This window comes from Corythoichthys intestinalis, chromosome 18 (assembly GCF_030265065.1).
Source record: "Corythoichthys intestinalis isolate RoL2023-P3 chromosome 18, ASM3026506v1, whole genome shotgun sequence".
Taxonomy (NCBI): Eukaryota; Metazoa; Chordata; class Actinopteri; order Syngnathiformes; family Syngnathidae; genus Corythoichthys; species Corythoichthys intestinalis.
In genome coordinates this window covers 15,023,862-15,035,166 of record NC_080412.1, presented here as the reverse complement: position 1 = coordinate 15,035,166, position 11,305 = coordinate 15,023,862, and the positions used below count along the sequence as shown (strand labels likewise).

Sequence of the window (11,305 nt, the reverse complement as noted above, 5' to 3'; positions counted from 1 at the left end):
TCCATTTAACTCAGCCTGAAAACACTTTTGCAGTATATTGTTTTCGTGTCAAGATTAACCCGTTCTCGAGCTTGAGTATATAAAAAGTCCCATTTATTTAACTTGAAAATGGGTCAATTTTTACCCGAACACAATACAAGAGTTAAATATATATTTCTGGTGTTAGGTTTGCCGCCATTGGTCAATAATTTGTAAACACTTATGAGTGAATCATAAAATTAATTAACATCCTCTTATGGAGATATGGAATGTATGTTACTTAAGCCTGATGTCAAAAATTCCGAACTCCCCCTTTAACATGGTTTTAATGTGTTAAATTACGAGTGGTCACCTTTGTTTTAGCAGTCAACGACTGCCATCTTGTGGCAATAGTATCACACGACACACATCTCACCTAAATTTCAGCAGAACTATTTGAACTGGGTTTGCGCCCCACATCCTCGGATAATGTTGCCTATAGTATTGATTCAAATTTGAATTTGGGTTTATGTTAATGAAATTTGATCATTTGACTAAGTAACTTCCATTCTTAACAAGCCGAGCTAGTCTGGCTTTAAGACATGATAGTTTAAAACAGTCAACCATGACGTGAAGCTTTTATACCCAAGGCCTCAGAAATGAACACAAACTTATACAAGCAAGGAATTCCACATTTAAGACTTTTTATTGGTCTTTTATGTGACGTACGAGTGCAAATCATGGAAACGCATCAGAAATGATATAAAAACAAAGAATAGAAACGTAATATACTAACTGTACGACTGCCAAAACATTTGTAACATCGCAGGTCACTCACTTGTTTTATTCAAATTAAAGGCAAAGGCTTCAAAAGATAACTCATTGAATGCCATTGATGGCGTGAGACGTCCAACCCACATTGAACGTAATGTTCCGTTCATGGCATTGAAACATGATTACCCAATGCCAGTCATCTCAATTCAAATGGATTTCACAGGCAATGAGTTAAAAAATGTGAAGCGGGAATTGAGAGGTTGTTACGAGGTTTCCATTGCTGTTGTTTCTGGAAGGGAACAAGAAAATAATATATATTAATTTATCACACAAATGAGAACACAATCCTCTCATGCTGATCCTAAAGCGAACTCTGGGAGCATAAGACGCATCAAATCTGAAGTCTATATGAATACAGAGAATATGTCTTCATAAATGATTTGCTTTTAATTCCACTTTCCCTCATATTATTGCATGATACTCACGTGTTTCATTAAAGAGAAAGGAGTCTTGATACTCCTTCATGTACTGAGAAGATCTGGCCTCGTCCAGGAAGAGAGAGTAAACCTTCTTGATGTCCTCCACTTGTACCTCTGTACCCTAAGGGCAAATCAAATCCATAAAATAAAATAAATCCACTGACCACAAATATTCAGCCTAAAGGATGAATTTCCATTAACATGTATTACTTTCTCTCAACTGACCTTGCGTTTGCGACAGACTAAACCAGCCGTGCTGATGAGCTGCATGGCGTATCGCAGCGACGTCTCCATACCGATGCGAGTTAGGACCGTGTGAGCCTCTTCGCTCAGCTCAACATCCTCCTCCTCACACCTGGAAATGAAAGAATGTACAATTATTTGACAGCTGACGCACTTTAATTGCCGGCGAGTTAAGAGCCAAGAGTCTCACCGGATCTTTAGGATTTGCTTCGTCTCCTTTTCGGTGTAAGGGGAGGTGGCTATGATAAGCAGGCGGTCTAAGAGATCCAGCGGGAGGCCGTGAGGGCTCTGGTAGTTAGTGCCACGAATGCTGAGGTGAAACAAAGGAAAGTTGATGTGACGAGTGACGTAAATATATAGACTGACCAAAAATAAATGGAAAACAAAAATACCGGGTGATGCCTCTGTTGGTGGCCATGATGAGAACGGGGGACAAGTCACTCTCCAAGGCACGGTTAAGGAAGGAAAAACACTCCATGTCGAGCATGTGGACTTCGTCAATAAACAACACCTGCAAGATAAAATTTGAGTAAAGCTAACCATATAATCATGAGTCATGTAGGCCACAATATTAACATTTGGTATAAAAGTGCAGCCTACATGACCCAAAATGTGTGGACTCTCTTACCCTATATAGGGTGAAAAAAGTTAAATGTTAAACAAATGAAATATAAATGAAGTGTAAATCTTTTGTCTTAAATAGCTTTTACTCTTTCCCCATTTGTGCTGCAAGCTCCCAAATACAGCGCCAGTACTGTAAACTTGATATGCAAAAGAAAATGTTGACTGACCCCCGGGATGATCTCCGCCTTGCCCTCTTCCCTCCATTCGCAAACTTTGGCATTGATCTGCTCACGGACTTCTGACTTGATCTCGCCAGTGTCCCCGGAGAAAAGAGCCAGGAATCCTTGCGTGCGGCTGTTGATGACATCGATCTCGTGCAGGGACACCGTGTGCACCACCTCCTTCCTCTTCTGCAACTCGCCCTCTGGACATTGCACGAACTGGGTCTGTATAGAAAACATTCCAGTTACTTGAATATGGATCCTCATTTAAAATGTTTTGTCAGTACCTGAGCTCCCATGGCATCATAGTCTCTGGCTCTTGTGAAGGAACGGCCCAACTTGCTGATCTTTCCGGTAGCTTTGTCGATGGTGATGACATCACTTGAAGAAATGGTAATAAACCAGAGTTTGGCACACAGAAAGCATTAAACGCAAACCAGATTAACCTACCCTGCTTGGACCTTTTCTTTGCTGAGACTGTCAATCATCTTGTTGCCCAAGTCATATATTGTCTCCATCTCAGTAGTCTTCAGCGTCAATTTGCCCACCTTGGCACCCTACAAAGCAGCATTTTTTTCAGGGTTTCATACACATCTCTGTGCCACAAGCATTGTTAACTTCAAATAGTAAAAAGAGCATGCTTAAACTAAATTATTGTGGGATTAACTAATTGGCTGCCATTGACAGCTCTAAACATCCAATCCATTTAGAATGTAGGAAATGGATTGGATTTCTAGCTCCGTCAATGGCAGTGAAAGATGAGCTTGTGTGTTATTGGTGCCATGTTTAATGATATTATTTATTTATGTATGAAAAATAATAGAATGTATATACTGTGGTTTTGGGACTATAAGGCGCACCTGACTATAAGCCGCCACCCACTAAATTTGACACGAAAACGGCTTTTGTTCATAGATAAGGCACACTGGACTATAAGCCGCAGCTGTCCTCACTGTATTATGGAATACTCACACCCAAATAAATTAACTGGAAACACTTAATTTGACAGCTGTGTCATAACACTGTCATAAGACTGTGATTATTACATGAAACTGCCATGAGCATTAATGATTGCTTATGACAGATGTCATTTAGTGTCATCCGGCAAATTATCTCACATTTGAATGGATGTAAAAGATCTGAACTGGACATAAATGGAGTTAGTGATTAAATTTGCCGGATGACACTTAATAAATCGATTTATCGCCCAGGTTTAGTGTACTCTAATTTACCGTTCCAGTAGCAGGTCGATCAATCTGGATTTCTACAACTTCTCCTTCAATAATCTCGGTTTCCTCCCTGTAAAAAAAAAAAAAAAAAGAACCACGTATGACGTTATTTCAGACAACAGGCATCGCGGGGATGGCATCGGTCCACTCACTTTATCCTCACTCCGATGGCTTTTCTAAAGGCTTGGCTGAGTGCTTCAGTCTTGCTCATTTCTAAGGAGAAGATCTCACTGCCGGCCAACGCTGTGAAAGGGGTGTCAGGACCCAGGCTCTGAGCGATACCTGCAGGGCAACTTTTACTTGCTTTGGGATCTACACGTGCATCAATCTCATTCCTCGTGCATTTGGGTCTCACCCATGGCGATGGCAGTCTTTCCAGTGCCTGGTTGCCCTGCAATCAGCACCGCCCTGCCAGCTATATGGCCGTCTTTGATCATCTCCAGGATGACGCCTGCAGCCCGTCTGGAGGCCAGCTGCCCAACCATTCCCTGAGACACCTGCCAAGAAACAGAAACAGCCTGACTGAATTGCTTGTCGCTCAGCATTATAAACAAAACCATTAAATTCATTTAAGCTGTAGTCCACGGTCATGATAACAGTATGTGTAATGTTCTCACCTGTCTTGGTTCCAAAGCATCATCCAAGCCAAGGCCACGGATGTGTGAATGTGCGCCTAAAGACAACATCAACATTCAAATCTAAAAGGAGTTCTTTTGAACACTGGTTTATGGACTATTGTCAGGAAAATGTACATTCTTACCAATTCTCTCAATTCGTGTGATGTCACGAACCTCTGGAACTTTAGTAGTCGCCATCTAAAATCCCCAAAGAGACAGATAATGACACACAAGCTCTGACAGATGAAGAGTAAAAACTTAACTTAGTAAACATTAGGGCTACACTTTCACAATGCTATGATCGGTCATTCAATGCCACCAAGTTAACAAAATACATTATTTTACCCAAAAAAATTTTGTTTCGTGAAATATTAATTTAACTGTAGATTTATTAGAGTGGAATATTTCTTGTACATACAGCAGCATTCAATTTGGCCATGGTCATGAAATAAGTGTGCCCTTTGTGAATAGTACTTTGATGTCAATACCAAAACTCATGTCTGTGTAAGTCTTACGTTCATTTGCACATATAAATATTGCATATCTATTGTTTTCCAAAAATTTTGGACTCCTCAATTATTGTTTTCTGTGAAATCTGGTTGCCTTGTCTACTTGGGTTGTCATAGCGACTGCTATGATCAATGTCCCAACACAAGAGTCGGTGAGCGAAAAAACGTTCCAAAAAATGCTCATTCAGAAAGTATATATATATATATACACAACTCCATCTAAATTTATAATCAATATACTCATGAGAAAATGTAAAATAATTCACATCGCCTTTCTCAACAGTTCGTATGGGGAGTGCGGCTTTCTCCTTAGCTGCTACGTTAGCTTTCTCCATCAGTTTGGAGTGCCGTAACACTGTTATGTCCACATCAAGGCACGTTGTTAAATAAAGCCAAAGCAATCATGTTAGCAATGAATTTGAAGTGTCAATATATGAAACCGAAGAGACTCAAAACGTGTTATGTTTGAATGAAAAGCTCACCTGCGCGGTTGCGCTACAGTGTCAAAGCGTGATAATACGGCGCCTTTCTGGTAGGTGTGCAGACTAAATGTGTCCGGGGAGAAACAAGACGCGAAAACTTGGAGTCGGCTGTCGGGCTCTTTTGCAGCGAAGCTAAGGTGAATAATTTTCTCCACTATAATACATTTAACACGGCAAAACCTTGACGGATTTTCAAACGGTTTGGTTCATAACACACATTTATTCATTCGTTTGCCCCTCCGAGTCCTTATATATAAGGTACTGTATATAGTGTTAATGGGGGGCCATAACCAGAGTATATTTCTGTTTTTAATTATTTTAATTGTTTTTATTAATATTTTATTTTAAAAATAAAGAACAAGCACACATTTTGATTCATTTAAGCAACATTCGTTTTAATATCGTGGCCTAAAAAGTATTTATGGGAACATTTGTTTATGGCGGAAAACACAGACAAGACTGAAAAAGCTGTTTCTGCTCTTGCACTCCTCTTTAAAAGAAACTGCTGTATTTTAAGCCAAAACAACTGTTGTGTTTGACAGCACAATATGTCTATATGCTGCCATAGCAGATTCATGGCACATTCAGCCCCCAAACTATTTTTAATTTGTCCGTTTTACCCTGGAAACCCCCGTTTAGACGTCGCGCAACCGCTTTTGTTTCAACCCAGCCATAAAACGAAGGTAATTAATTATATTTTTTTATTCAAAATGTCTGTCATTTTTAGCTGAGAATCATTAATTGATGTCTGATTTTTCTTTTAAAAAAACGACTTTAAAAATTTATTCACTCGCATATTTTTAACTTTTAAACAAATTACGTCACAATGAAAAAAATGGTGTCTGTAAAAAAGTCACAGATATCTACCTCATCATCGCTTAATTGTATCTTTTTTTGTTACTGTCGCATTTTCTCCGATATGTTAGAGGGTAAATGATCGATCCAAACAAAAAAAGAAAAAAGAAAAAAAAAAAAAAAAACTTTTAAAAAGCTCAACAAAAGAAAAAGAAAATCTCGACCACTCCTTGATGTCAGCGATTTCTGCATCGCGACCCTTGTTATATTACCATGTTTAACCCATAAAATCTATTTTTAAAAATCCAGCTGTGGCCATTCACAGCTGTTTTAGACACTCAGCGATATATGCAACATGGAGTTTTTGGATCGAAACAAGGTAATTACGCGATAATATCTCGTTAAAGTCATGGCGTCTTTAATTCTGCTCTCGTGTGCTCTCACCTCCAGATAGGATTTCCCTGTTTAATTTTTTTTTTTTTTAAATGCCCTCCTGTTCAAACAGAGCCAAATTGGGGGTCTCAGAGCGGAACTTCAAGTCACCTGAGTGTTTTCAGCCTTATTTATTTTTCTAAATACATAAATTAAATAAATAAATAAATAAATAAATAAATAAATAAATAAATAAATAGTCACTTGTACTTGTAGATATATATTTCCTTTAATTCACAAAAACATATCTGTTCATTTCACATCGTCACACATTTATTGACCCCACAGCACTGTGGTTTGTCTTCTTTGTGAATACCGGAGACGAGTCGTGCTTTGATGACAAGGAGTCTGTCTCGTCAGATTTGTTCACATTTTCTTCACTCTAGTATACAGAGCCTTTCTGCTATCCAGCGAGTTAAACACCTCCACACAAAAAGTCACAGACGCCAGGATGGGTTTGGACCTCGATTTGTAGACAGGTGTAAAACTGAAACATTGAAATACACCGCAAAAATTAGTGTTCTTCTCATTCAGCACATCCCTCTTAAATATTAACAAATGTTCCTATACTTACAGGGAATGCCAATGTAAGAACTTAAAGTGATGACACACATCTGCACAGTGCCTTTTTTTTTTTTTTTTCTTTTCTACAGAGAGTGGCGCACATAATATTCTGTTGTGTTTGATGCAATACCGGAGGGCTCTCGAAGATTATTACAAAATTCTCCTAGAGGTCGAAATTGTAACGTGCCAATCTTTGATCCAAAGTCTCTGTTTATTGGTTATAAAGGTGCACTGTTAAGCTCTGAAGCCTCCAACCATTGTTTGAGAGGACTTATTCAAAAGGAGATCATTTCCAAACCTGCAGCAATTTCTTATTGGAATAATTTATACAAAAATATTGAATGGAAACATACTTGGCTTTTGCCTAGAAAATATTTATTAAGAAATAAAGTAACAGAAATCACACTCAAATTACTTCACAGGTGTTATCCTGTAAAGACGACAATGGTTACGTTTAAAATTGATATTGAGACACATTTTTGTGCAAATGCAGAGGAAACTATTTCCCATTTGTTTGGGAAAGTATTTACTCCCACATCTTTTGGGTTGACCTGAACAATTATATTAATTCCAAAGTTGTGCCATCATTGAAAATTGTTTTTAGACATTTTTGTTTGGCCTATACAACGTTGAAGAACCACAAATGGATAAAATATATGTTGTAAATCTTATTTTAATATTGGCAACATTTCACATTCACTGTGTAAAATATGCTAATCAAAGACCAAATTTTCATGTTTTGGGGAAAATGTTTTCTTTATATTTGGACGATTCGAGTTCCTCTTTGAATCTCAAAGCTATAAGGACCAAAAGACTTTGTAAACAGTACGGCTTGTGTTAAAAATTACTCTGACCATTTTGTTTATTATTTTGTTGTTGTTGTAAATCTGTTGATTGTTTGTGAATTGTTCGCCCATTGTGTGCATTTGTTTTTGTGTAAATAAAGTTTGTAAAATAAAAAAAATATCAAAAAAAAAAAAAGAGAGTGGCGCACATTCCCGCGTACAAACTTCCTGACTCTCTTAAAGGGGCAGTGCACCTGTGAAACAATGTTCAGACAAATAAAGGGGGCAGAACAATTGTGGTAGTATTACGCATCTTAAACAAATCCTGCAGAATGAAACGAATAACGCAGTTTGGTGTGACATTGTTTTGGCCACCTGGGTGTTTTGGAACTATGATCTGTGTTTTGAATGTATTTGATTATGTTGGATCTGTATGTTTTTTATTGGCATACTACAAAGGTGCCATTGACTCCCGCCATTTTAGCCACTCCAGAGCCCTGTAATTAATAAATAACTAGCAAACTGCACGGAATTTGTTTAAATCAACCCCGTTGACTAATTTAACCCCGGCTAATTTGAAGATTAAATCTAATGTCAAAAATTCTGAATTTCCGCTTTAAGGCAAAACACTACCGCTTTTGTCCACCAGCGTCGCTAAAATCAACCAAACTGAAAAGTTCCAAAGTGTTGCTTTAACTCCTTCATTGACAGCGCGCATTCACAGTCAGAAAAATCGATTCACTCTCATTCTGCAAAAGGAACATGCTCATCGAGAATGGTGGGTGGCCCTGAAAAGGGCCGTTGAACGCGCCTTGGTAAGCAGTTTACTTAGAGCTGGTGTATTTGGTAACGGCCTTAGTGCCCTCGGACACGGCGTGCTTAGCCAGCTCTCCCGGGAGGAGCAGGCGGACGGCGGTCTGGATCTCCCTTGAACTGATGGTGGAGCGCTTGTTGTATTGCGCCAGGCGAGAAGCCTCCCCGGCGATGCGCTCAAAGATGTCCGTGACGAAGGAATTCATAATGCTCATCGCCTTGGAGGAGATGCCGGTGTCCGGGTGGACCTGCTTCAGTACCTTGTAGACGTAGATGGAGTAGCTCTCCCTCCTGCTCTTTCTCCTCCTCTTGCCGGGCTTTGTAGCCTTAGAGACGGCTTTCTTGGAGCCTTTCTTAGCTGCTTTAACTGGATCAGGCATTTTGTGTATCGAAGTTAGAATGAATCTAAGCGTGAAACATTTGGTATTTATAAGACAAGCTATGCAAATTTTCGTGCGCTGTTGCTGAAACATGATTGGCTTATTTGAAGTGACGGTTTAGCGGTAAATTTAAATCGTGGGCGTAGCTAAAGTTACCCAATATGCCAAGAAATTGCTCGCGCTCTTTTCAATTTGAAACGTAGATTAGATCTGTTGAATAGCGCGAGTTTTGAAAAACCTAATGTATTACTTAACCTCATTCACTGCCATTGACAACGATTGACGTCTAATTCATTTTGACTGAGATGATCGCACGATCGCTGCCAGCCGCCCGTTGTCAAATTACAGTGGACGTCCATCACCGTCAGCGGCATTGAAACATAATTAGTTAACCCTTTAACACCTAAGCCTATTTTGGCCGAATTTGCATGCATTTGATGTTGCCTTTATATTTCAAAGAAAAAATTGTTTACAATGGTCAAATTGGGTCCTTTTTTTCAGGACACCTTGAACTTCATGTCTAAACTGTTGTTTTCTTCACTGACCAATTATAATCCACATTTTGGACCCAAAAAGACAAAAAAATCCCAAAATCTTTTTTCAAAATTTGTAATGTTGACGTCCCATTGACAACCAAACATGCTCGACCAACCGTTTTGAAGCTTGATAATATTTATTCAACTTGTTAGGATAAACATTCAATAGAAGTTGACTTCAGATTAAAACCTGGTGTGGACATCAACTTCTGCACTTTCAAACGAGACCAACCAGCAGCACGTGGGTGATGTAATTACAGCGTGACGAAGCTTCAAAGATGATATGCGTAAACGCGTCGCTGCCGACACGTTCGGTGTTAAAGGGTTAATGCCAGTCATTTCATTTGAAACGGAATTAATGTATATCACTAACATTAAGGCAGATCGAACAGTAGGACGTATGTTGATTTTTCCTCTTACAAAGTTTTATGTGATAATTTGACAAAAATTCTGAATGGTCTATGAGTGGGAACCTCTTGGTACCTCACGATACAATACGATTTGCGATACAAAGTTCACGATAACAATGATCTGACGATATGGCAATACAACGATTATCGATACATTGGCCAGGAAATCATTCTAGGATATTCTAATACAGTACTTCTCAAATAGTGGGGCGCGCCCCCCTGGGGGGGTGCAGAGCAATGCCAGGGGGGGCGCATGTGACCTCGGGGAACATGTTTTTTTTTTTTTTTGCCGTACTGGAATAAAGTGTACTTGCACATCCACTCAGTAGGTGGCAGTGGCGCTCTCATTTTCAGAATGCGCGCAGTATTTTTGAACTAAGGAAGAGCACTCAGCACACACAGACAACAGATATGAAGAGCAGTGTGCCACCGCCGTTTTCGTAAGCCGTTTTCCGACCGGACTCACTCACGCAGCGACCCACTGTCTTGTCCGGTTCTCACGTCGCCGCCCGAGAAGTGCCATTTTCGGCTTGGGATCGTCACGACGACCGCCCTCACCTACGGTTCTACCTCGGCCGCCGTGAATGCGCTTTTTTCGTGCCGTTTGCCTTTTAGCTTTGACTTTTAATACAGTGGGTGATGATGAAAGACCACTGTTTACTGTGTCTAAAAATAATTATAGCAGACAGCAAGAAGCCAAATCAATTAAGACGCCACTTAAAGACATTAGACCCCAATCTCATTGTTAAGCCGCTTGATTTTTTCAGTGAAAACGTGCCGAATATTGCCAACAATCGTCCTGCTTTGTCAGTGTTATATCAGTAAGCCAGTGAGCATTGTTAGCATGCTAATTGCAAAATAACTCCACACCATTGCAAAGGAGGTAAATACTGTGAGCAGCAAAAATAAAAACTGTCCTGTCCAAGGACACTTTTTTTCCCCTTTTATTCAGATTTTTTTTTTCGGTCAAATTTTTTGGCACATTGTCCTCATGAGTGAATGTTTCTAATCAATTTTAATTTGGTATTATTGACTGATTTTATTACATTTTATTTTTCTGTATCAAATGGTCAAAAATGTACCTTGAGTGTATTTTTTAGTTTGGATGTGAATTTTTTTTTTTAAATTCAGGCAAATTGATGCACGTCAAGTATTCTCTGTTACAAACAAAACAATGTTAATAAAGTTATACTTTATTATAAGTTGATCTATGTTACTTTTTTTCTTTATTAGAAAAAAAGGACACAATGTTAGGCAGATGCGTATTTATAATAGTAATTTTATAGACAAATGATACTATTTACAGTGGCGGCAGAAAGTTTGGGGGGGCGCGAAACATTTACGTCTTCCTTGGGGGGGTGTGACAGAAAATAATTGAGAAGCACTGTTCTAATAACAACCAATAAACAGAAAAACAAGCTTTTGCTATGAATTGGAATGAGTTTATCACTAGTAGACATCCAATCTGTTTGAACTGGGAGGGTTGGAGGGATGGCCACTTCAAACGGATTGAA

At 39.1% G+C, this 11,305-nt stretch overlaps 2 protein-coding genes across 2 annotated transcripts; both read right to left on the bottom strand.

The window, feature by feature from the left end:
- Nucleotides 1–652: 652 nt before the first annotated feature.
- On the bottom strand, nucleotides 653–5,164 carry ruvbl2 (RuvB-like AAA ATPase 2). The gene is made up of 14 exons (XM_057821166.1): nucleotides 5,077–5,164; nucleotides 4,229–4,283; nucleotides 4,086–4,141; nucleotides 3,824–3,965; nucleotides 3,621–3,750; nucleotides 3,472–3,538; nucleotides 2,690–2,796; nucleotides 2,527–2,620; nucleotides 2,246–2,464; nucleotides 1,847–1,965; nucleotides 1,645–1,764; nucleotides 1,437–1,566; nucleotides 1,218–1,332; nucleotides 653–1,021 (listed from the first exon to the last, which is right to left on the bottom strand). The coding sequence occupies exons 2-14, from the start codon at nucleotides 4,281–4,283 to the stop codon at nucleotides 996–998; spliced, it is 1,380 nt and encodes a 459-aa protein (XP_057677149.1). The 5' UTR covers nucleotides 5,077–5,164; the 3' UTR covers nucleotides 653–995.
- A 3,312-nt stretch (nucleotides 5,165–8,476) lies between these two features.
- LOC130906504 (histone H2B-like) lies at nucleotides 8,477–8,857 on the bottom strand. The gene has a single exon (XM_057820914.1). The coding sequence runs from the start codon at nucleotides 8,843–8,845 to the stop codon at nucleotides 8,477–8,479; it is 369 nt and encodes a 122-aa protein (XP_057676897.1). The 5' UTR covers nucleotides 8,846–8,857.
- Between the last annotated feature and the right edge of the window lie 2,448 nt (nucleotides 8,858–11,305).